Below are 26811 nucleotides of genomic sequence, written 5' to 3' on the forward strand. Positions count from 1 at the left end.
AAAAGCATGTTTTTTGATAATTTGAGCAAGTTAATTTTGTTGGCATGTCAGCAAAATTTGCATGAAGGTAGCTAAAAGACAGCCGCACAAGATGGTTAAAAAATTTTAAAAATCCCTCTATTTTAGTGCAGGCAAAAACCCAAAAAAGTGGTAAAAATTTTGACTTTTTTGCTTGAAGTTTGAATAATTTTTTGCAGTTGTATTAAATCAACCCAAAAATAGTCACATCGTGTTTGCCTAAATTTTTCCTTTCCGAGAAGTACCCACTTCATATACTTTATCGAAGTTTGAATATTGTCACTCCGCAAGCGTTTTTGCCAAATTTACGACGCGCACTACGCGCAAAAGTATTTAGTTGTTATCAATTGGCACCCGCGCGTTCATCATAAATTTCAAACAGCTATAACTCAGCGAGATTATGTCCGTTCTAGCTCATATTTTCACACCAAATAGAAAATAATGTGATCTTATTGCTGACAAAATATGAATATAATTACTCTATTTGCCTTAGAGAAATAGACTGTCAAAGTTTAAAACGCGCATTGGTATAGCACGTGACTAATAAGGCCTAATTTATACTTCTTAACATATTATCGATCCTTAGACATCATACTATTGTGTCCAATTAGCGGTTAGGTCTCTAAACTCGTAGCAGAAAACACTTCTTTTTGCCCGTAAGAGCCTCTTCTAAAAGTTAAAACAAATACTTTGTACTTTAAATTAATCTTTGTATTATCTTCACGATAACTTTAAAACCGATTAACTAACTTTAATCCTATTACTCGAATCCTAAACACTAAAGCATGTTTTATTTTGTATAAATTTTGTATTGAGAAGAAATAAGAATGCAACAAATAAAAATCAATTTTGCATGCAATTTTGCGACAAAATTATGTTGTTTGATTAACGATGTCAATTCTTCGCATTTCGCCGATTTGCATACTGCACACGGTGGTTGCAAAAAGATGCGCGGCGCGGCCCAGTAGTGCATCGCGCTACAATTATTTTGGAGGACTTCGCCGCTTCGACGCGCCGCGCAAACTAGCATTCTTGCTTCGCATCGTCGATCGCTACCTGGGGACCTCAGGCTATTATGATTAGGCGGAATGACAGACTGAGCGCGGCCCAGTAACGTCGATCGTTGCTCTGCTTACGGTTGATTACGGTGCAGGGGTTTCGGTTGACCATTGTTAATGATCAGGCCCGGCGCGCGCTACTTCGTAGCACTTGCCATCGGGCCATTTCGAGAAGAAAGCGGCGCGCGCTACTATACTTCGAAGAAATTCAAACGAGTAACATCCGTCAAGGGTTTCGGTTTCACATAGCCATGTGCCTACGGCGGTCGCGCGCTACTGCAAGCGAGAGGGCTCTGGTTAGAGCAAGGTTTCGGTCGTTGATTACGTTTTCTTTTTTAATTATAACAATTTGACAATATTTTTATTTTACTATTAATTTCACTCTAATAGTAATAAAATTTAGAAATTGATCGAATATCCGTCTATCTTATGCTAGCCTCATAAAAGAAACAGCAAGATTCCTGGTGAGAGCAAACAACAGGCGTTTCCCGAAGAAGGAAGTTGCACTATGCATATGAAGGATCTGCCGACAGCCGAAGTCCCAGTTTAAAGTCCCCACTACACCTCAACAGAACTCCTTTGCGGAAACGTGACGGTAAAGTCGAGCTTCATTTCATTTTGACACTAAACTGTTAATATTCGGTTATTAATTCATATCATCATATCACATCATTATGGAACATGCTCCTGGGAAATGAGTTTTTAAAATTTTTACCTTGCACATTATTTATTAATTCCCTAAATTGATGAATACTTATAGTCGAGATTTGATTCACGATGTCAATCCTTCGCAAGTCGCCAGGTCGGTGAGGCATTGACACACGCTGTAACCCCCTTTTTTTAGGACGGGGCTTTTCTGTTAATATTAGTTGCTGCTAGTCTGTGCTTAATGTGTTCTGGTTTTTTTGTATGCAAATATATAATTATAGTATCGATATAATAGTTTATATTGTAATGTCATATATATTATACGTAATAATTACTTAAAGAACTCCCCTGATATCTTTTGATTTATTGAAACACGGGTACTAACTCTGCTAAACTGAACAAATTCTGAAACTTGGGTGAATAAGTGTACAACGTGCTAAACTGAAGTTCAGACTGACCAGTGAAAATGGGCGAGCGTACCAAGTGTCATTTTAATTAGAAGTTTTAGTCAGTGATTTATTATTGGAGCCTGTAATTACAATATCTAATGCTCCTATAAATACTTTAATTAATTGTTTGTTCCGTTATTCTTTTTCCTTCCTCTTTTCCTTGTCATCCCCTTTAGTTTTAAGATTCTTGCTATAAATGGCTACAGCTAACACTATTAATGCATAAGGGTTAAATTTAAATTATTTAACCTTTTGGTGCTGTATCAAAATAACATTAATTTATTATTATTATTATTAAGTACCAAACAACAAGTGGGAGGTGGATCGTTGGTATACCATTAAATCGATTTAACACCGCAATTCCAGTCGCAAGCCTGGGACCACTACTAGCATAGTCACAACATCTACAAAGCTGCCATATAGCCTGACTGACAATTTTCTCGACTGACTGACAATGTTTCTTCTTTTTCCCCATTTAGAATACAAAGATTAGTACATTTTAGCTTATGATTAATATTATATTTTTACCTATAGTTTACCTAGATTGCATATGACTCATAACTAAAATTACCGTTATATCCAATTACTAGTGCTGTCATATCCGTTGTGATCTTCTTAGTCCTTAGTTAGTGCTAAGTAAAAGGAGGTTGGTGTTCGGACAAACAATTTGGTATTCATGAATACCAAATTTTCCAAATTTTTATGAATACGACTGATCAGTTCAGCTTTCGGGGTTTTCTTGATTCCAGACTGAAGAGGAACAGGATCTGTTCATCCTTTCTGATTAATCACTCATTCTGAACACGAGCAAGCTCTTTGAAACTGTTTTCTGGCTTGAGTGAATCGACTTCCAAACAGCTTCAATAACTTTAAACCCAATCCAGAGAACAGTTAAAAATTTTAAAAACTTGAAAATATTTTTGGGTCCTCCATTCTTTTCGATCGGATCAGCCAAACGCTGAAAAGCTCCACATGATCCATTCTCTCCAGCTTCTTATACAGCTTCTGTTGCCCTTATCTGTTTCATCATGGTAAAAACTGCTATACGGGCCCCTCTTTACACGTACAGCAAAAAAACTTAACTGATAACAGAGCTCCAAAATGAACACGTGAGCAAGGTAACTATTATAATTTTCATTTCGCTGATCAACCATCAGTGACAACAAATGATAAACGTTTTGTCATTGTTACCCATATCCAAAAACCCGCATTCTCGTATTCTAAGAATGTAGGAAATTTTAAAAAGTAGGAAATTTTTGACAAAAAGTAGGAAATTCGAGAGCCAACTCTGAGAATTTTCGATAATATTTCAGTAGGAATTTAAGTGAAAGAGCAGACTAAAAGTTGCTGGACCGTTATTTAAATGTCCTCAGTCAGGGATCCACTGATCCAGTCTATCAAATTTCGTTTCACAGACCAAAGTTTGTTGCTATTAGCTACAAAATCTGTGCATCAAGTAACCACTAACCAGATGCTAATTATTGGGGCATTTTCGCGTACACGACATAAATAGTTGTCATTATTACTTTATTAACATTTTACTATCTACTTATCTAGTCTATGAAACCGGATATGTCTACAGTGTCACCCCAGTGTCACCCAGGGCATCAGCAGGCATGTAGACAGGGGGGGGGGGGCCGGGGGGGGGGGGGGGGGGGGGTTAGGGGGGAAAAATCGGAATAAATCGAACCCCAGAAAAAAAGATAAGCCCCCTAGTCCCCATGGTCGCCTGGTAACTGGGCTGTGTTTATGACTGCAGTCAGTCAAAGATTTGAACTGTGGATTAGTAAATATCTGTCATAACATCCAAGCAAACATTCTAGAAGACTTCTATAAATAGTCAATAGTGTCCCCTAGACCGTAGGAAATGTAAAAATCTTAAGACGATGAGGTGAAGTTACCAAATTTACGTGAGTACTTGATTCTTTTCAATCCCAGTTTATTGCTGTCCTACAAATTTCTTTAATGCCAAATGTCGTCTAAAACACCCTTTTTCGCAAAAATTTTCCGGGGGGCTACGCCCCCCTAGCCCCCGCCAAGGGGCTCCGCCCCCAGACCCCTGCCACAGCTTGCTCGCTTCGCTCGCTGCGCAGCTGGATTGGAGACAGCCCCCCTCAAAGAAAAATCCTGGCTACGTCCCTGGGCATCAGCCCTATGAATTCATACCGAATCAACCTAAGTTGAGGTAGCTATCACATTAAGACATTAATCGGGTGGAAAACATTTTTGCCAAAATTATAAACTCTTGATACTTCATGCTGTCTCCTATTTTGTGCTTTAGTTAAGCCAAGTGTTCAGACAATTTATCCCAATAAAAATTGAAATCAGAAAATAGTATACTAAAATCGTTCTCCATTGTCAGATTCGTTCCAGGAGGCCAAATCTAGTTTAAATTTCCAAAATTTTCGGGGGCTTCGCCCCCAAAAGTAACCTAGGATTATCTATTAAAAAGCATTCCGGGCCCTAAAAAAGTAAAATCGAGAATCTGGAATCCGCCATGAAAAATCTTTGAACCGCGCGAATACAAAGACTTTTTATGCGAGCGGGCCACAGAAAACGAAAAAATTGAGAATGTAGGAAATTAAAAATTTTTTGGATATGGGTAAATAACTCTTTTGCTGCTAAGGCGCGGCACCGCGCTGGGTCCACATGTTATACAGCGTGTAGCAACACAGCGCTGAAAATATAAGATGATTGAGCTATATCATATAAGCGGTGCGCCGCGCCTAAACCTAAAACCATAAACATTAAATTGTAAATATTGTCAAGATATTTAAACGAGTTTTGCGAAATAATATGACATGCTGACTTCGTAGGATATTACAATTATACCCGTGCCAGTTCCAAATGTGAGTCAGCGCTTAAACCAAAAGCAGTTGGCAAAAGGAGCCAGTTGCCTGCAAGAGCTTTACTAGCACCCGATTTACCACTTTTGGAGCACAAACTCAAACCTAAAACCGGCCAAGCACAAAAGTATGTTATCGCCACGATTGGGTGGATTGATTCCCAAAATATTTATCAGCACGCGGCACTAATAATACGAAGTTCATTATCGAATTTTAGATATGCCATGGATCGTTTAACACATATATAAAAGGTTATTAAAGAATAATTAATGTTTGGTTGTTGGTATAAATCGATATTAATCAATTATTTAAAATAGTATTTGTGTTTGTTATTATTAACTATTGAGTTACCTTCGATTTAAATATTAAAACACTATTACAATACATTTCACAAAACAAAACGACGGGGACACAGAAAGGAGAAGGACAACACATCACACGGACGGAAACTGCTGCTGTTGACGAGTATCTGATTATATTAATTATGGGTCTCTTGTTCATTAAAATAGGGTTGATCATACTTCTAGAGTATATTGGGCTGACACAGTTGCTGCAAGGTTAACATTGGGGTCCAAAACCGGGAGTGTGATACAACTTATTTTCGCGTTACGTAGTAAGAGATACAAAATATAAAATATAAGATATAAATGCAAAATGACTGCAAGTTTACGGATATAGCGCGGCGCCATTTCATTATTCTGGCGCGGTAAATCACGCTGGGTAATGAAATGATAAAGTTATACAATGTTTAAGTTTCGCGCGCTACGTTTACACAATATATTTGTGAGTCCGTCCCACGTTCCAGACGAACACTCCAGACAAGTCCAGACATCAGTGTAAAGCGGATGAGCTGATCAGTGTTCTGTGTAATATGCGTGAATATATAGTTTCTATGTTTGAATGTGGTGTGTATTGTGTGTGTTATTTTGTGTGTGTAGTATGAAATCTATATGGACTAGTTTGTGTGTTCTTATTATAGGCACATGTCATTTCCATGAAAGTTGAGTTCTGACCATTCATCAGTGTTTCCAGCTTTTTGAGCATTGAGACAAGCACATAACTTTAATGATTCATTTCACTTTTAGGGAAATGTTAATCAGAAAATCACAGTGAGTTGAGAAGAGAATGGCAGCAACATCTGGCCAGTTTCTAGAGTCCATTTTAAACTACCCCCCTCCGGCTTATCTGTAAGTTTTGAAATATTGCATTGAATTGAATTTTAAAGAAAGTTTGCTGTACGCAGTGATGAGCTGCTGTAGCGATCCAGTTTAGACTCAACAAGAAATACTCGTTTGAGTTATTGACTTCTTACTTACTTCATGTATGCTCATTGGTAATAACTTCGGTGCTGGTTATTGGATAGTGCCAGTGTGAGGTTCTTGTAGTTGTACTTATTCAATGAAACCAGGTAATGAATGAGGAACAACTTACAATGAACTGTATTACATAGAATAACCTAAAGGGGGATGTCGTTAGATAATAGTATATAAAATAGGCTGACATCACACCCTCTCTTCAAAAGTTGAAAAACCCAATTCTATATGAAAATTTCAAGCCCAGTTAAAATCGTATAAGGTTAACAATGTTCAATAAATTAAAAGAATTAATAAATAGCATCAGTTAGTTTGAGTCTATTTCAAATACCCTACAGATATCGAAAAAATAAAATAATTTTAAAATATGAACTTGATAAATCTCTCAAAAACAAAAGTGTTCTCATACATTCTCGAAAACATTTTCAATAAACACCATATCAAAATAGGTCAAGAACAATCATAAATAATTCAATAACTCCCCTAAAAACCATATAAATCTGGCGGTACAAACGTGTTTAGAAAACTATCAAGGTATCAACTAATAACATTAAACACTAATGATTACAGTCATAATAAAAAAGTGTTTATAAATTCAAAAGTCTATTTAATCTGGTCAATGAGTCTATTACCAATTACAGCTTTAGAGACTCTGCCTGAGCGTGTAGCATTAGATGAAGTAGGTATAACCTCTGCAGTAGCGACCTCTTCCGTAGTTTCGGTACTCTCCTCAGTAGCAATCTCTATCTCATCAATGGTATCCTCAGGATCCCTTAGGCAATCCTCTATTGCTTCAGGGCTTTCTGACAGAACATGTTCCCTAAATCTCTGCGTATCAAGGGTGTCTTTTAGTGTCTGATCCAAAAGGTTTTCTACCGGCGATGTAGGTGTAGTAGATATCAGTAGTGTAGGATCAGGAGCCTTTATAAAACTGGTAGTGGGTAACGATGGCATGATGATCTCATGGAGTCTTGGTGTGTTTGTTGATTCCACCTCTTCAGTATCTGTTGATGTTCTGCTTGCAACAGGTTCTTTTCTGGTGCCTGCGTCCATCATCAGGTTACTGTGATAAATTCTATGTTTACCCTTAGAATCAGTGATTTCCCAGTTGACATTGCTGAGTTTCCTAACAATGTGGAACGGTCCATCAACCCATTTGGGCGAGATCTTTTTATGTTTACCATGTGTACGCTTTATTAGCACTCGGTCTCCTTGCTTCCATTCCTTACTCTCCTTTGAGGCATTCTTGTCATGTTGAATCTTGTATGCTTTCTTGGCCATGTCACGGTTGTGATTAGCTGCTACTAAGATCTCTTCTTGACTGAGCTCATTGGTAATACTTGGTAGTTGGAAGAAATTATCAACTGCTAGTCTAGCATCTTTACCAAAAGTACACGAGAATGGTGATGCCTTAAGCGACTTGTTCATTTGACTGTTCATCTCTAACACAGCTTCTGGAAGAAGGGTATCCCAATCTGTCACAGGCGTCTGCCTGGCTATTATCATAGCACGCAGTCTGTCTTTAACGGTTTGAATTGATCTTTCAGCCGATCCATTCCCCTGTGGGTGGTATGGGCTTGAGTGGCGCTTCTCGATACCAAGCTCATCACACAGTTCTTTGATGGCTGATTTGTCTACATTAGGGCCTTGGTCAGAGACTAGAATCTTAGGTACTCCATAATAGGCAATATGTTTCTCCCAAAATGCTTCTTTGAGGACCTTAGATGTCTGATTGGGCAAAGCCGTAGCGTTTATCATTTTGGTACATAGGTCGACACACAGTATGAAACAACAATTACCTTTGGGCGATTTAGGCATTGAGCCTATATCAAAGGAAATCATCTCGTGGGGTTTAGGGACATCAGTGATAATCATTTCAGCCTTATCAGGTCTACTCTTGGCTTGAATACAGGTTCTACAGTCTTTGGTGAAAGCATCTACCTGTTTAGATAAACTTCTCCACCAAAACCTAGCCCTGATTTGGGTTGCGGTTATTTCTGGCCCGGGATGGCTTTGACAGTGGTACTCCTGAATTATTTTATCTTGAAGGCTTGGTGGCACTACAATACGTCTTCCCTTATACAACAGCCCTGAGCTGTCGACACTTAGATATTTAGTGTTTTTATAAGGTCCTCTAGAGATAACCTTGTTGTTCCGTATTCTAGATGTAGTCCACTTGATCCAGGCATCGTTGTCTTGGGCATTTTTCAATGAGCTGTCATTCTCTCCACCTTTACTCAACTCAGCATAAATGTGACTTTCTGCTTCTGCATCGCTTCTTTCCGTTTTAATGTCAGTCTTTACCACAATTCTGCTCAGACTATCAGCTACTCCATTCAATTCTCCAGGGATGTACCTAACTTCATACTCGACAGCCTCGAGTTCATTTAACCATCTCATTATCTTGTTCCGGGGGTCTTTTCGGTTGCGGATATTTTTCAGTGGCTCGTGGTCTGTATGGAATGTTACTTTTCCTTCACAGCAATACACTCTCCATTTCCTTAGGCAGCTGATAATAGCCCAAAGTTCTCTATCAGTAGCGTCCCATCTTGTCTCCGCCTTGGTAAGTGTTTGGGAATGGAACGAGATGGGGCAGGTTTGACCAATTTTATCCATCTGATAGAGCATACCTCCCACCGCAATGCCAGAGGCGTCAGTCTGTATGTGAAACGGTTCCTTCCACTTTGGTAGGTAAAGGTTGTTCACATTGCCGAGCTTATCCTTTAACACTGTGAAAGCTTCCTCTTGAGTTGCACCCCACTCGAATTGCACTTTCTCTGAAACAAGGGAGGTTAATGGTTTAGCTAGTGTGGAATAATTCTTGATGAATCTTCTGTTGAAATTAGCTAACCCCAGAAATCTTTGGATTTCTTTCTTGTTTTTGGGTTTAGGGAACTGCTTGACTTTATCTATATTAGTTTCAGAAGGACCCACACTAACTCCGTCAATAACAAATCCCAAGAAGTCAATCTTAGTGTAGCCAAATTCGCATTTGTCAACTCTGAGTGACATGTTCATTTTCCTCAATTCATTCATGACGATCTTAAGCATACTCACATGATCTTCCAGATTCCTGGAGAATAGTATCAGGTTGTCAGAGTAATCGTCCAATCCAGAACCATCTTGAGTCTGCTCCTTAGTCATGTTCTTCTTAGCACTCTTCACAATAGCATCCATATTCCTCTGAAAAGTAGGACCTGAGTTTTTGAGTCCAAATGCCATTCTTAAACATTGGTATTTACCGCGCGGCACGCTAAATGCTGTTTTATGTCTATCTTCTTCAGCGATAGGCACACACCAGTAACCAGCCGCAAGGTCAAGTTGCGTAAAGTATTTTGCGCCTTGGCATTTGTCTATAAGCTCGTCTATGTTAGGTAAAGGATACGAGTCTTTAATAGTGCCCTTATTTAATGAACGATAATCAATTACAAAGCGTTTATCCCCACCCTTTTTATCAACTATGATTACATTGCTGTTGTATGGCGATGCAGACGGTTCAATGATCCCATTCTCTAACATTTCGTCAATTTGGCGGTTGATGTGTCCCATCCATTTTTCAGGGACTCTCCTGGGCTTATCAAAGCTAACTCTATTAGTTTCGCTTACAATATAGTGTTGAGGACCCTTGTATTTGCGAGGGGCTTTGGGGTTAGATGCAAAAACATTTTTGAATTCATCTACCACATTTTTAAGATTACCTACTTCTTCATTAGAAAGCTCCGGGTTGATGTTGTATGTAGGTTGTTTGTCCTCGCTGAGTAGGCAGTATACCCACTGTTCGCCCAGCTTAACGCGACCCTTTTCCCAATCAAATCCGGTCTTCCCAAACTTCTGCATAAAGTCCGTACCAAGGATAACCAAGTCCGGCTGGGCGGGTAAGAATGTAGGTTTCATCCAGTGAGTCTGGGTCCATCCCGAGTGAAACATCACATCACATTGCACTGGGTCCCCTGTTTTCTGCTTACCACCAATCCCATTAATAGAGCCCCCATCTTTAATTTTATCTTCTAGTTCAGGAAGCAATTCAGCACTGATGAGAGATGTGTTTGCTCCACTATCCAGGAGTATTCTCGCTGCAACTATTTTACCATTGTACTGAATCTGTCCGTCTAGTCATAAGTTTGCTCTTCTCCCATTGTCTTTCTGCTGCGGACGTTGTTTGTTTCCTCTAGACTGCCCCTCTGGGTGTCCCATTGAGCTTGAGGATCCTCTCGAGTATCCTCCTGATCCTGAGTATCCTCCTGAGTATCCTCCTGACTTCTTCTTCTCACATTCATGAGTACTGTGACCCAGCTTACCACATGCCTTGCATTTACGTTTAAAACATTGAGTGGCAATGTGACCTTGCCTGTCACATGTATAGCATCTTTTTGTGCTTCTTTGCCTGTTCTCTGTTCCATAATACACCTCTTCAGTTTCATCCCATTCTCTTTCCTCTGTCCAGTTCTCTTCATGCTGGTCTAACAGGTAGTGCTTAATGGAGTCCAATTCACCTTTCAAGGCATCTAACTCTCCGGTGTAGTCTGTGGGTCTCTGATTCTCTTCCAAATCTGCTGCGAAGACGAAACCGTCCTCTTTCTCTTGCTTTATGTTAATTTGCAACTCCTGCTTAGTATGGTTTTGGGCTTTGTCTAGTTGTGGCTGTAGCAACGCAAACATTTCCAGTAATTCCGCATCCGTCATATCCGCTTTTATCTTTGCCTTGTTATCTTCATGAAACTTAACTCCTGAGGGTATGAGACTTAAGAATCTCAGCAGTACAACATCATTTGAAAATACTGCTTCTTTCCCTAATTTCTTCAAGATGAAGAATGTAGTCTTGAGCTCCCCAGTAACAGGACAATCAAAGAATTTTTGAGCTGCTAGAACCCGTGATGGTTTACCATCCACAAGCTCGCTCAACCTTTTGAGTGCTTTATCTAGATCATCATCAGTATTTTCTTCTACAACCAGTAATGCGATCTCCACTTCTCCTTCATTTCTGCAAACGTAAACCGGAAGAGAGTCAATTTTCTGTTTCTCTGATGCAAATAGTGCCGTTGCTCGCTTAAACAGTCTTCCCCAATCTTGAATAGACTGACCCGGCATCAGCGCTGGAATAACGTTGACTGGTGCCATATCTCAACACTTCTGTAGGATAGATGTTACAAAATAATTTGAGGTTATTATGTGAGGTTCTTGTAGTTGTACTTATTCAATGAAACCAGGTAATGAATGAGGAACAACTTACAATGAACTGTATTACATAGAATAACCTAAAGGGGGATGTCGTTAGATAATAGTATATAAAATAGGCTGACACCAGTACCGAAAAAACGATCTCCCTAGTTTCTTCGTTTTTTTTTTGTTTTTTTAAGAGAGGCTGGGCCAAGATAGCCCACGAGAGGATAGCATTGAGATGCTCTGCCTACCTCTGGGGTATGATGAAATCAGAGTGAATGGTGGAGGATAGTGTAAAAAGTGACATGAGTCAAAATGATACGCTTAAGTGCCAGCTGGGTTTGGAACAGTAAAACGAGACGAGACAGCATATGAGATAATACTTTAAGTCACCCCGGTCTGATCCAGCTCTTCCGGCGCAATCAAGCGTTTGGTGCGGTTTGCGAAATTGACAATCGTGGTGATGTGTTGGTTGTCGAATATGTCATTGACAGAGAGGTAGTAGTCCTGGAAATATTGACCTCTAATTTGGGCAATAGCCGGACACTGTCCAAGGAAGTGTGAGACAATTTCCTCTCCGTCGTTTCTTTGTTTTGTTGCCATAACAAATGTTTTTCAGGATTGATCCAAACACAGTATTTGAGGAAGATCATGAATATGATCCTGACAGTCCCACTCCAAAAAGACACCGTAAGATAATACATATCTATACTAATAATCTCAAGATGTGTGTTCGTTCGTTCGTTCGTTCGTGTATAATTTGAAATTTCCGAACGGCTTAATCAAGAAAACGGTAAGAGTTACGGGGCTGGTTTTTTCGGTATAGTACCGACAAAACTCTGACCAAGCCAAATGATTAAGGTTTTTTAAATCGGCCGGTGGTAAGTGGTTTAATTGATCATTTTTTTACCCAAATGTGATACTAATTACTAAAGTGTCTCACGTACTCTCCCATTCTCGCTCTCTCCCCCCCATAACAGATTTGCGATATAATTATGTAATTTGGCAGTGGACCTTATTAAGATTGGCTATCAAGTATTACTAATTGTGGTGTGTTTGGACAGAGCGAGTTCATACTTTCGCACCGTTTCAACAAAAATGCAATGTGTGTTTTCGAATATAATAGACGGGTTTATACTTTTGCATTTCAACTGCGATAGTGATGTCCCGGCCGTAGGCACGGGTTACACTAGTATTATATACTTTAATTTTTTCTGTTGTGTGGCTTTGTAATTACTTTGAACCTTCTCATTTTTATCCAAAAGTTAATTTGCATATTTTGATATTTTGCTTAAATATACATGTTTTGTATTAATACTATAAAGAATATTTGAACATTGCAGTAAAACCTATCGAGGTGCTAAAAGAAGAGCTGCTTCCAACTGTGATGCCATGCATTAACGAGCTTCTGCAAATAGTAAAGAATGATAAAGAGTATGAGGTTAGTCAAAATTGTTCATTCTAAAGTTTTTGTATTTTGCTCCTTCAACATGGTATTTGAAATGTGAACAACAAATTTTATAATTTCTGATATCACTTGATTTGTTTATGCAGTGTACTAATAACATGTTAACATAATTGACCCAGAGGGAAAAATTAAACTCGATAAACTGGATGGTCGAATTCCTGTACCGTAACAACCCCCGGTACAAGGCTCAGAGACAAGATATGGAGCTTCTTGACATTCCTTTCGTACAGAAAATACTCGCTAAAAGGTATGTTATTTATTTGTTACTTATTTGTTTCAGTTGTTTGTAGACTGATTTGATAGACAGTTTTTCAGAGCTTTACAGCTGACGTTATACATTCAGAACCTGTTTTGATCTGAAACATGGAGCTCACAATAATGAACCTTGATATAAAAACAATCCATCCTATTGTCCTCCACAATGTCCACCACAGGCCACAACCTCCACTGCCACTACACCTGCGTCTTACAAAGAACGATGCAGCAACTCTGATCCAGGCTGGTGTGCGAGGCTACATGGCCAGACAACTACCTCGAGTCCAGGGTTTTAGGGACAAAGTCAGGAGAAAGGTGAGAACACTCACATCAATCTTTGTAATCTATCGGAATTGAAGGTATTCCTAATAATAGTTTGGAGAAGGGCTCCTTATTAAACAGATTTGACATTTCAGCAAGTTTGGGTTCTTTTTTGTGTGGTAGCTTATAGCTTTTGAACGCAATTTTCTTAATTTCGGTGGGTGCGTGAGTGCAAGGAATATCGACAAAGTGTGCTGTGTTTGCACATATTTAATTGCAAACTCTTATCCGGGTGCCAGGCTATGTGACTCTACAAATACTCGGTCCGGCATGGGTTCCTAGGTTAGAGTTAATTAAAGGTGATTTTAGAACTTAGAAAGAAGACCATAGGGTATGTCAGGAGAGGTCAGAGTAAAACAAATATTCAGAATAAAACAAATATTATATTCAAATCTCTTTATTCAACAATAATGAATCATTATAGGGACCTAATTTGTGACTTGATCGTTATGTTAGGGCTATTCTGTTAGCTGATGCTGACAGGCACCGCATGGGGCAGAGACTTAGGACCATTACGCTGGAGGCTTACAATGACCCTTTTTGAACCCCATGGCAGTGCTAGTTTTATTATGGTACAAATTGTAAAGCGAAGTTATGAAAACGATCAGGTCACTCCTGTTTTACACTATCAACAGCTACTTAAAACAACCTAGATTGTACAACTCACTTTGAAGATTAAACTACGTTAAGTGATGAGTGATTGGGCTCATTAAACATTTTAGTAGCGGAGACATGCGGATCAGCTTCTTGAGGTTCTAATAGTTCATTTAGACAAGAAGTTTTACTTTTCAAATTTAGTCGTTCAAGCTGCCTGAGTTCAGGAAGTTTGCCAAAGGGGCCCAGGTATTCTGGTCACCTTTACACTGGGACGAGAGAATAACTTTTTTAACTTTTTTTTTTGTCGAAAACAAAATTTGCTTTCCTTCTAATCTTCGGTATTTTGGTGGAAACAAGATCCGTGTCCTAGACTGAATCAAACAGTTTTATGGAGGAGTATCTGTCTCTAGTCAGTCACCTGATAAAGTCGTTAACTAATCAGACGGAAGTTGAGATTTGCTTACCTCCACCTGTGATACTGTGATTACTTAGATTTGAGCCTCGTGAGATTTCCACAGGAGATGATATTATTGAACACTGCACATTTTCAGCATTTCATTCTGATACAAAGGGATTTTAACGCATGCGATTATCGAAGACCGCACATTTTCAGCATTTGTGCAAAACAAATGAACACTATAGATTCTAAATTTTTGAAAATGATCCAAATCACACAATGACTAATCTAAAAGCTTCTGAAACAGCATCAAACCTGTCTCTAGAATCTCCCTCCAAATAAATAGATGATATTTCAGCAAGCCGCAGCTACAGTGATACAAAGCGGCTGGAGGGGTTACAAGATTAGAATGGCCATCAGAGACGAGGACCTTTCTAGCAAAGACTTCTGTAAACTTTACTATGGGGTAAGGACACCATATTCTACTTTAAATTGAAGCTAACCTTGTTTAAAGTGCTATTATAACAGCTATTATAGCTGTGAATTGTAAAGATTGGTTTAGATCTAATTATAGCAATTTAAAAACTATATCAAGACGCAATTATGGATATTATTACTTCATCAAAAATTTAATGATTGTCATATCATAGAGCAAGAAGACACCTGACGCTGAGCCAGAAGAGGAAGAGGTTGAACAGTAGATGACACCACAAACTGGGAAATGAAGGAATATCGACAAAAGCTGTTCGGACTTCGGCAATATCAGAACATTTTATCGGATTATGACTGATGAGTTGTATGTCACTGCAATGCAAACTGGACTGTTTAAGCTTTTAAGCACATGTGTGACGAGCTATCGTGCAAATAATCTCAAGTTTTGTTCACAGAATCACGATTTAAGGTTTTGTGAAAATCTGATTAATCCAAATCAACTAATAATGAAAATTTCCTCGTGAAATGACCTTCCTTGCTTGTGTCCATGATGATTGTAATAATAATACTTTAATTTTGTGATAGAAGATATTCATTTATATTTTTAATGGCATGGTAGATATCCAAGTCAAATCCGGCAAGGACGCTTTCAGAAGATCTGAAATGTGGGACAGAACATGTTGAGTCGTGGACGGAGATTTGACGATATTCGTTCACCGAATTATGGAACACGCGCTTGAATATATGTTGAAATTGCGGCGCGTTGTCATGACAACATGTTCACTATTTTGCAGAAACGTCTGTTTACATGCATGCTGGTCACTGGAGCCTGGAGGTCTCATCTATTCGACCGGATTTACCCAATTTTTGGTACCCACAACCCAGCCAGCGGGGTTTTATGAGTCTATAATATTTATTGAGTATAAACCTGCACTAATTCAAGATCATGCAAAATCTCATCGCTACAAAGGTAGGTGAACCTGTTGAACTAAAATCAACTTTGTAGCCATACTACATACATACATGTTACATGGCGAGATCTCCATCCAAAAGGATTAGTCTGCGTCGACTGCGTCATTACTTTGTATTATACAACTTCGGCAGGTAACATTTCTCCATCCCTTTCGGTCTGCAGCTAATCTTCTCATACAATCAATCGTGAGTCCATTACGATCCAATCTCTGCTCAGCATCCTCAATGAATACATCATTTAAGCTCTTCCTAGGCCTGCCTCTTGATCTCTTCCCATGCTTGGGTTTCCATTCAAGTAAATAATTGGGTAACCGATCTTCAGGCATTCTACTGACATGTCCAAACCAACGCAGCCGTTTTGTTGTTATTATGTCAGCAAGGGCAGTTATTGATGCCCTTCTTAAAACATCCTCATTACTTACTCGATGGAACCACCTCACTCTCAGGATTCTTCTTAAGCAGTACTGATGGAAAGACTCCAATCTTCTTGTCTGCACTTGAGTCGTGTTCCATATCTCACATCCATAGGTCAGAATGGTAAGAACAGCTGCAATGTAGATTCGCACTTTGTTGTTAATGCTTATGTTCTTATTCTTCCAAATGTTGTTGAGTTGGTTAAAAGCTCCGGTTGCTTTTCCAATCCAGCCATACTGCTCTCTAAATATTGACGGAAACAATTCAAAATCTGTATTACTTCAGAAGTATCATATCATAATTACGAATGAATTGATCTATAGTGAAAAATATCAATATTTTATAATTTAAGAAGAACCAGAATCTACTTTTACACCGAAGATATTTTAACAACTGTAATAGTGTCTTTACAGACGTATTCAGAAAAGCTATCTTAATTATCACAATGAATAGATCAGCAAAATCCGAGAAACTATTTTAGTATTTTGCAGAGAGCATTTTTGTTTTATTGGAGTGTAAATATACAGTATTAGTCGTTGCGTGACATTATACATATTAAGGGTTTAGCCAGCTATTTTGCCAACACAGTTAATCCCCTATCCAAATAAATCATCATTTATCTAAAGAATTTCAAAAAACAGTATTATTTCAATTTTCTACAAAGTTCTCCCAACTCAATAATTTAAGCAACTTTATATATTGACGCGCAGTATAACTTTTATTTCAAATCTAACAGCTCTTTAACGACTCATAAAGTCGACAGTTAGCGTGGTATTACCGAACAAATACATGTCAGGTGTCAGAGGGCAATTCTCTCAGCAATAGTGGAAAAAAGTACATAGCACTCATTTAAGCACAAATAAACACTCAAAACAGCCTCATCATTTCACAATTTCAAATTAAATAGAATTTCGCATTCTCAGATAATTTTAAATTTATTACTTGGTGACTTGAATCTGATAGATATTTGTGCACATGTGCCGTTAAGAGTGGCCGAAAATGTATGTCTTGATAAAAACCTTGTTTGCAATGGCTGTTTAAAGAGATAATCCAGATTTGAATTGACGAATTTTATACTTACTTCTACTACATTGATTACACGTTCGTTCTAAGTAGTGAATTAAATTATGGATACAGCCCTCACATTTGCAACATAACACTGAACATATGATATAGAAGATATTGCTAAAACCATTAAGAAACCTTGAAAAGTCTACAACTATTACTAATTACATTAAATATGAGTTCGACATGTAAGTTAAGAAGGCATTCTAGAGAAATAATGCAATAAATAATTTTCAAGACCCACGCCACAATATCATACTAAAGTAAATTAAAATATCATACATGTTATATATCAGAGCTTAAGCTAACCGAAGTTTTATCTTAAATTGACATAAATGCGTTATAATTTTGATCACACGGCAATGAAAGTTAGAAGAAAACTGAAAATTCGGTTAAAAACTCTTCAAAAAATTCAGTTAACCAGCTCTTTTGTCCACTCAGTGGTTTTGTCCCAGATTTAACCTACTCAGCACTGGTCGGGCTATTGCCGATAACCGTTACTGTATTTTGAACTAGACTGCCCGTTAGTGAGTGGAACGTAACAGCCATTCAGTAATTCTGGAACGTTCTGTCTTCTTGTCAGGTACTCCTAGATTGAGAAACGGTGAAAAACATAAACATGATGTATGGATGAGTAGTAATTAATAAACTTATAAAAAGAAAAGGTTAAAATGATTAAAGCAGGAGATTGGACACATAAACAAAACAAAAAAAACTCACCTCGAAGTCCATCTCAACCTTTTCACTTCTGTATCGGATAAGCTTGATAGAGTCCTTGAGAGCTTGGGTCATCTGACTTCTTACTCCAGCTTTCTTAAGCAAAGATTCTACTGTCTCCTCCTTTGTCCACCCTACACATAAACACAAGTTAAATATTATAAACTTTAGGATTGTTTATACGAGGTATTAAATTGTAGCAATGATTCCCAGAAATGTTTACAAGTTTGGGTTATAAAGGAGGTATAAACTGGACCGATATAATATAACTATTCTGTTATTACTCTGCAGATTACCTTGTTCTTTAGCAACGTCAGGGAGGAAAGTAGCGGTCTTTGTGGACCGTCCGTACAGAAACTCTATCTTGATACCGTGAACACCGACCTTTAGGAGAGATGAATTTAGTAAGATGTATTTAGCGAGGAGAATTAGAAATAAATGGAAGTTATTTAAATTTAACGGAGACACATATTCTGGGGTCACCATTAAATGTATGTCGTATAGTCTAATGTGCTGTGCGTTAGTGCGTACTACGTGTGGCTCTAAGCCAAGGTGACTGACGTTAATTAACAAACAGTTTAGAAAGATATATGTCAGACTATTATTTAATAGTTTTACTGCAAAATACTTCATAATACAGAGCTACAGTCTTTTAGTAGACTATCTATAGAAGCACGCGTGTTTGCAATTGGGAAGTGTGCCAACTGTCTTAGTGCATCCGTATTCACTCTCATTTGTACAAAGTGTTCGGCACAAAATCGGAGGACAGAAAGACTGGGAGGATCTTTAGAACAATACGATTTCCGGGGGGAAATAAGCATGAGACTGTCTTCACGGAGATCTTATGAACTGTTCATATTGCACATGGCTCCATCAAAGAATGGGCAGATTGGAGAAATTATTGGTGTGCAGTCACGTACAATGAATTGAACAGGATGGAAATCATTAAATTTCCTTATTTCTACACAAGCAAAATTTGTTTGCGCGTGGTTGCGTATTACTCTAGCGCGCGTTCCGTCCAGTCCTTGAATAAAAACCAGTAGATGATGTTCTAGACAAGAATAATAAGAGAATGCCACACTATTTCAGATGCAAAATAGTGCAAAAATTAGTTCCTTTGATTCAGTAAATGAAAACGAGCAAATATGTTCATCGATAGAAGTTTACTGGCTGTGCCAGGTTACATGCATCGGAAATAAGATCCTGTCAAGAAAAGAGTTGGCGATAGATCCGCTATAATCCCTTGACGCACGCTGCAACCCCTTTTGATCGCGCGCGAAGCGCGCGGCGGTACAGCTAAAGGGCTCTCTCGCAGGCCGGAGTGTACGCTTCGCACGAGAGAGGTATACAACGTCGTGTAACAAATAATCCCACATTTCTAGTGTCTCATAGTTACATTGTAGGGAAATTAATAAAAACAGGTACAGTATGACGTATACATCATAGATAAGATAAACGAAATGCAACATGTGATTTGAATTATGAGGCGAGAAAACGTAAGCAATATGCTAAATGCTTATGTGCACGTGTACACTTTCGCTTTCTACCATCTGCGCAGGGTACTTCCCATGACTATTTATAGCGGAGTTATAGAAATCTCATAGTTCATACAGAAAACATGTGATGGGTAAGTTGTTAAAGTTAATTACATTCCTCAATAGTTACTACTCATAAGCTTAACATCTGGGTAATTTGTTCAAGCTACCTTAAGCAGAGATAAGTGTCAACTCAAGCTCTTCATTCGACCGTTCATACCAGAACATGAATTAAATCTAAATAATCGTAAATTGCGTGCTCAACACGGAAATCCAATACATAATGAATACGATATATCACTCACTACAGTTGGATATGGTATATAATATATAACGTACTACAGTACTACAGTTCCAAATACCAACGTCTGATGATGTTTGTGACTAACGATATAGAATTAGAGTAAGGTATAAAGTAAGGTAGAAAGCCACGCACACAGTACGAATAACTAATGCACACTATTTAGTATTTACCACTGAGGCTACCTCAAACCACTTACTAGTGTATTCCCATGACATAAAGTCTTAATGTAGCACAAGAAAGTGAGTTCCTGAGACATGAATAACTCATACTATAATATAAATAGAACTAACTTACAACATGTGTACTTCCTATTTCCATAGCAAGAAACTTTAACATTGCAGCTAACATATCACACAAAGCTTATATAATATTGCCCGTGTTTTAATTTACATAACCAACTTCAGGTTTAACTACAGTCGTTGCAAGTTATGATTAAAGAACTCGTATAACGGACAGTCTTACATGAAATAAATACTACTGAGATAATCAGACGCCACTAATGAGTCTCAAGAGGAATATAAAATACATAGAATAGCCTTAAATTTATAGTTATAGGTCCGTATTATAGACTATAGAGGCATCAAATTAATTTCAAATTCAGAGATTGGGTTTTAAACTCAATTGAAAAAAAAATTACCACGAAACAAAAATAACACATAAAATAAAAACAATAGAATACAAATAAACTCACGGTCCAATCGAGATAATCAGTTCCATCCTCAAAACCGACAAGTAAACTGACGCTAACTGACAGTTGGGATATCTCGTGTTTTGAGACAGGGTTAAACCTGCTGTCGTTCATGGCACTGAAATACTGAGTGTTACGTTACGCAACCTTTTAAAATATTGGACATTCAATAAAAGTTTTACTAGATTATTATGTGTATAGCGTCATATTAGCGGATATTAACGTTACAGTGCAGTGTATTGCGTATTGCGAGTTTTTACACTGCATATCTCAGTTCGTTACGTCATACAAACTAACGTAATATTATTTTACATTTTATGATATGCAAACTAACGTAACATTACATTTCATGATACATTTTGTGTTAAATCAAGCTTCAGCAACTACTACTCTTACAACTTTGTGTACTTATAATTGTGTGTTACGGTGTACGTGTCTTTTGTGACTTGAGCGATTTGTGACTCGTATAAGAGAAGTTGTACTACCTGCTACACAAGATCACAAGATAAAAGAACAGATCAATTGATCATTTGAAAATCTACGGTTTAAACTGTAATTATAAAATGATAAATATCTATTTTAACATACTATACTTTTTATGGCTTACGGTTTTATTTATGTATTTATTTTACACATCAATAGCCTACGTAGGTCTTCATTAAGTAACGCAGTAAGTCTGCCCAGATTGCCGTCGTAACAAGATCTATTACAGTATGACAGTAACAGGATCTATTACAGTACATGACAGTAACAGTATCTATTACAGTATGACAGTAACAGGATCTATTACAGTATGACAGTAACAGTATCTATTCAGAATCTCGTGGGCGTTAGTCCTTGGCTCGGTAAGTTATTTTTATTTAAAAAATTAAATTAAACATTGACGTGACAACTAGAAATATGATACATCGGATCAGATAAAATTGGTTATCCCAAAAGAGAAAACAAACCAACCAAATTTTATCAATCAAACCAAATTTCGGTTCTGTAATTTTACCGATAAGCTTCAAATTTTGTACGTCATTTTTGAATTTAAGATTAAGAAAATAACCGCAAACAATAAAAAGAGGCTAGGTGGTTATTTGTGTCACGTGACGACTCTAAGCAGACCAGCTGATCTAGATGAGCGCTAAATATCGGCTATTGCTTTGTTCATTGTTCACATATTAAAGATTTAGGCCATTCAGACTTCCTCCCCTTCAGTTAGACACTATACACACTAACACACAGCTATTGTGTAGAAATCACACTAGCATTTCCAGCCCCTCCACTTCACGTAGTGGGATGTGAACAATGATTTGAAATTAGCATTTAGCAGGGCTGATCTGTGTAAATTAGCATTTAGCAGGGCTGATCTGTGTAAATTAGCATTTAGCAGGGCTGATCTGTGTAAATGAGTACTGAGTAGGTGTGTGACTATTGAATACTCGTCAATTTGTGAGGCTGACAGAAGTGAGGCGATCAACCATTGCACAAGATCTCACTAGAGAAAAAACGAAACCTTATATAATATATCATAATATTATGATCGGGTAACATCTCGTGCAATCCACGTTGGAAAGAGAAAATACCACATACTACGGATATAAAATATTATACTGAATTACATTGTTATTGTTTAAATGTATTTATGTTTATAGTTGCGATAATTTTCGCAACTGCATAATGCATATAAGCACATATCCATATTAAGTATATTTTCTTAAATCCATGGAAATTTACCGATGTATTGAAAACGTTAAAAATGTTTTCATTTTCAACAATTCCATTATACTGGTATTACCATCAGAATAAGAACCAGAAAAAAAACATCAAATTATTATCAACTAAATAATTAGAAACTAATTAATTAGCAACTAATTAAGAAGCAACTAATTAATTAGCAACTAATTAATTAGCACATAATTAATTAGCACATAATTAATTAGCACATAACAACGGTTACAAGATACAAACCTGGTAAGAGCGTACTCCTTGATACCCTTGTGTAGGCTAAGAGAGGTGAAGGTACCAATGCACCCACGTAAACTCATCTTGTTACCAATCTTCCACGTCACGAACAGTGGACTGTAAGAAAATGGGGTCAGTTTGTTTTAAACCTGGCATTTTACACAAATGGGACAACAATGTGTCTTAAAAGTGTGCCGAGCATTGACCCTAGCTAAAGAAGGGATTCTTACAAACTGTTCTGACTTCTGAGATTCGAACAGAGTACCAAATCAAAGCTGTTTGACAAGTCGAGTACGCCGTATGGATCACGGTACGTATTGTGGAACCTGTGAGTGGGTTAGCTATACAGTCAAGTACGTACTCGAATACTTATCATAACACGTACTCAAATCTTCAATACGTTACAGTGGTGTTCTAACAAAACGGAGCTAAACCTGTTTGGTGTCACAGCTGCGATTTTGTTACCACTTTTTGGTCCAAATTTTGGAACCTAAAGTTCTTATTTATCTGACACAATTATTGCATTGTATGATCTACAATTTTAGTTATAATTCTAAATTACAATTCTACTGATTCAAAAGGCCACAAAAGCAGAGATACAAAACACATTATAAGTACATGTATTATACTGTCACGCTTTTATATAGACATTTATGTTATAATATATGAGTTATGAGATTATATGATTGTCATATAGTTGATTAATTGTCATATATGATATAATATATATTATAGCTTATGTAAAGCAGTAAAGAGAGAAGAAGTGATGAAGAGAGACTAGGACTGAGATCCAGCGAGAGAAGAACTTCCCGGGAGTAGGTGTCTCGGAGTCTAGTAGGAAGGTGTACAGGACCTCTGTGGATAATTCAGGGAACACCAATAAATCCCTAGTCTAGGTTTTATCTCTTATATAGTTTCATGATAGTTGTAGGTTTATTTATTTCTTATGTTACAGATGATTCATACTAATTGTATTTCTTATGAATCGTATTTCAGGTGTTTTTATTATTGTAGTGTAAGTGTATTGGAGAGAAGAAAAAGGAGACAACTAGAAGGAGTGTAAGCATCAAGAAGGAAGAAGGAAGTAATAACATCCCCATTATTAGTGTTTTAGATTAGGTATAAATAGGTTGTAACAATTTATACATGAGTCTAGTTATACATTACTTTATCACATTTTATTGATCTGAGATGTAGTATTGCCAGATCGCATTTCAATTTGTAACGGAGTTTTATATTACTATATTAACAGGCAACGATGTAACAGGGTCAATATATTTTAATGTTGCCATGGGGTGGCAAGTTACCATTAATCGTAGTCCGATAGTTTCACTGCATCTTAATATAATGAAATACTAAATACCTAGTAATGATTATAAATACCTTACTCGGGAATATTATAGCGGGTTAATTTATGACTGGGAAAATTAATGACCGGGAAAAATATGGCGGAATTTTCCAAAACCCACCACTTTATCCCAGTCATAATATTCCCGAGTAAGGTAGGTATTTAGTAGGTATTTACCCAAGAAAGAATTCATCAATTGCTATTATAAGAGATATTTATCATATAATATATTTACAGAATTTATTGTACGTAATACATAATCTGGACTGCATCTAGGAGTTTAAGAACACATTATCCGAGACAGGAACTACCGTGGAATGTAGGGAATGTAAGACCTGAAGTAAGAAGGTAACTCTGCGACGCGACGTAGTAACCGAACTTTAAATGCAGTTTTATCTTGAGATGAAAATGGCTTTCAGAGCACAAGTTATATTATTATGATATAATTCTTCTAGTTATTCTAATTGATACCAGTTATAACTTAGACATTTATCGGTATTGTTAGTAATGTCACGGATATAAGTTCTACACCGAAGGTTCAGTAACATTTGATACTAGATACTATTGATACCTAGGTAGTTACTATAATGATAATAACATTCGGTAATCAGTATCATACGTCAATGAACGTACCGAGGTAATAATCAATTATCTTACACATTGAACATTAGCACTCAGCAGTAAGATCCTTTGTCAGTTCTTGACAATCGTTTCACAAACAAGTCGCGTGGTAAGTGCTTTACGTAACGTCAATCAGTTAAAATGGAATGAAAAATCAATTAAATGATAATACCTCCCCATTTACTGTATACTGTACAGTCCATCCACCATCTCTACTTAATTCACACTGAGTTAATTTACACAGAAAGATATTAATAATTTGCCGCGAAAACTCACTAGCTATCATTAGTAAATGTAGGAGAAGGTTTATCGAACTTCTTGAAGAAATGAGCCATGAGAACGTCAAAACAGAACTCGCACATGTCAAGGGTAGCTACGGTGTTCCCATTCGAGTGGCTTCCCATCGTTCGTTTGTTCTGAAATCATGAAACTTTAAAGCAACTTTGAATGGTTAACAGAGCATTTGAGTCTTAAGTCACACTGCAAGGAGATGAATAATTATGGCAAATAATTTAAGATGTATAATTATGGCAAATAAGCGGGGCGACCATGATTCACTGTAATATGTAACAATGAATAGCATTTTGTAAGAAGTACCTTGTTATTGGGTGTTTCCTCAGAAATTAAACTCTTATCAACAGAACTGGATTCCTGTTTATCCTCCTCAGAGATTTTCACTTTCTTCCGTTCTTTTCCGGAAGTTTCACTGTCAACACTGCGTTTCTTTTCACCTTCCATACATCACTAACAATGTCTAATGAATTGATAACTAATGGCACTTTTTCTAGATAACAACAATTCAGATGTCAAGATATTCAAAAGTAAATTCTCATTGGCAAAATTAAAATTATAAGGCTAATTATAATGCTTACCATGTGATTCTATAATTGAGGCCACATTCAATACGTGATTTTCTATGATTATATTGTTTACACTTGTGGAAGTCTGGGAAATGTGTACTCTCAATAGCTAATTAAATTGATAGCGTGCTACAGGGAGGGTACTTTACTTTTAGAGAGGCAGAATGAGATGAGAATCAACTGGAATTGTACAAAATCTTTTTTTACAATCAGAATCTCTTACATTTTTACATTTTGAAATATCATATTTATAAACAGTATTAAAAGATCTAAAATGATTTCGTAACATTACACATGTCAATTACACAAATTTAATTTTAAAAATTGTTCTGAATTATGTAAAAATAAGGCTTAAAAATACGGTAAATCAATACATTTTAAATTACAAACATGGTTAAAGGGTCATATGATTGACTTTAGGATTCCTTCAAAACCAATTATGGTGATCCTAGAATGCAGACTTTTAAAAATTCTGATTTTTGATGTTAAAGTTAATTTCATAATCTCATGATACAGTGAAACCCTGATTTACCATCGAGTTTATGGGAAGGCAAACAGAAGCGGTGAATTGTGGTTTGCTGTAAATCTGGGCATAGTAAATCAGGGTATTAGAATGTTCACTACAATTACATACATTATATCAGACAAGAAAACTAGAATGGTTCAAATATAGGCTAGCCTGGTGTAAACTGTATCCGTAAAAAGCAGACACATTTAAAAACAAACTGTATGTAAGTGAATTAAAAAGTAAAAAATCAAATTTCTGAAATCACATTGTCATAATGCACATAATATTCTTTTGACAGCATTTTCCATTTCCAAAATGACAAAATTCGTTTTTAGGTAAGCTGATTGTAGTGTGGGTTAACAGGAGGGTTGTAGAATACAGGAGCAGTGACCTGGCTGTATGAAGGCGGAGGTGCGTTAGCTGGGAAGTTGCTGTCTCCTGGCTCTGAGGGAAGTAGTGTATCTATGTCAGTAGGGAAGACACTCACCCCTCCAGCTATATATAGGCCATCTCTTGTACCACCGTAATTTGGTTGTTCAGCAGCAGCTGTCTGGTTAGTCGTGGAATGACTGGTTGAACACTTTACTTTACAAAAGTAACATGCCAACCACAGCTGCACTATCAAGAACAAAGAACTTACAACACCAACCACAGACCAAAATACCAATGCACCCATGCAGTCACAATAGGCTTGACCATAGTTATCTTGCTGACAAGCACAATGGTAATACTTGTTGGTTGTATTGCACTTAACACCAAACTCAACAGAGCCTGTCACACATTTAGGGTTCCCAGATACGTCCAATTGGCAATGGTAAAAGTGCTGATCACATGAGATATTTCTGGAGTGATCATGTGACCAACACA

General features: G+C 37.3%; 3 protein-coding genes across 4 annotated transcripts in view; 2 read left to right on the forward strand and 1 right to left on the reverse strand.

Moving 5' to 3' along the window:
• LOC134816254 (IQ domain-containing protein K-like) overlaps positions 1-26811 on the forward strand; it is a 72934-nt gene that overhangs the window by 25047 nt on the left and 21076 nt on the right. Inside the window, exons 2-8 of one of the 2 annotated variants that reach the window (XM_063825014.1) lie at positions 6103-6206; positions 12112-12182; positions 12836-12933; positions 13080-13207; positions 13395-13530; positions 14889-14996; positions 15181-15549. The exons of the other annotated variant lie outside the window; for it this stretch is intronic. Of the exons in view, the coding sequence (XP_063681084.1) occupies positions 6145-6206; positions 12112-12182; positions 12836-12933; positions 13080-13207; positions 13395-13530; positions 14889-14996; positions 15181-15231 (654 nt within the window). The 5' untranslated portion in view covers positions 6103-6144 and the 3' untranslated portion in view covers positions 15232-15549. Of the gene's footprint in view, positions 1-6102; positions 6207-12111; positions 12183-12835; positions 12934-13079; positions 13208-13394; positions 13531-14888; positions 14997-15180; positions 15550-26811 lie in introns of those variants that run through there. 2 annotated transcript variants of the gene reach the window in all.
• The window catches only part of LOC134816253 (probable 2-oxoglutarate dehydrogenase E1 component DHKTD1 homolog, mitochondrial), a 90984-nt gene continuing 75654 nt past the window's right edge, over positions 11482-26811 (forward strand). The window contains exon 1 of the mRNA XM_063825011.1: positions 11482-11493. The gene's annotated coding sequence lies outside the window, so the exon portion shown is untranslated. The remainder of the gene's footprint in view (positions 11494-26811) is intronic.
• On the reverse strand, positions 16625-25362 carry LOC134816948 (uncharacterized protein CG5902-like). Its single transcript, XM_063826007.1, has 7 exons — positions 25174-25362; positions 24853-24992; positions 22614-22724; positions 20661-20775; positions 18427-18514; positions 18134-18264; positions 16625-18002 (listed from the first exon to the last, which is right to left on the reverse strand). Exons 1-7 carry the CDS (start codon positions 25312-25314, stop codon positions 17895-17897), a joined length of 834 nt encoding a protein of 277 aa, XP_063682077.1. The 5' UTR covers positions 25315-25362; the 3' UTR covers positions 16625-17894.

Source organism: Bolinopsis microptera, chromosome 6 (genome assembly GCF_026151205.1).
Source record: "Bolinopsis microptera isolate Bmic1 chromosome 6, MBARI_Bmic_1.0, whole genome shotgun sequence".
Classification (NCBI taxonomy): Eukaryota; Metazoa; Ctenophora; class Tentaculata; order Lobata; family Bolinopsidae; genus Bolinopsis; species Bolinopsis microptera.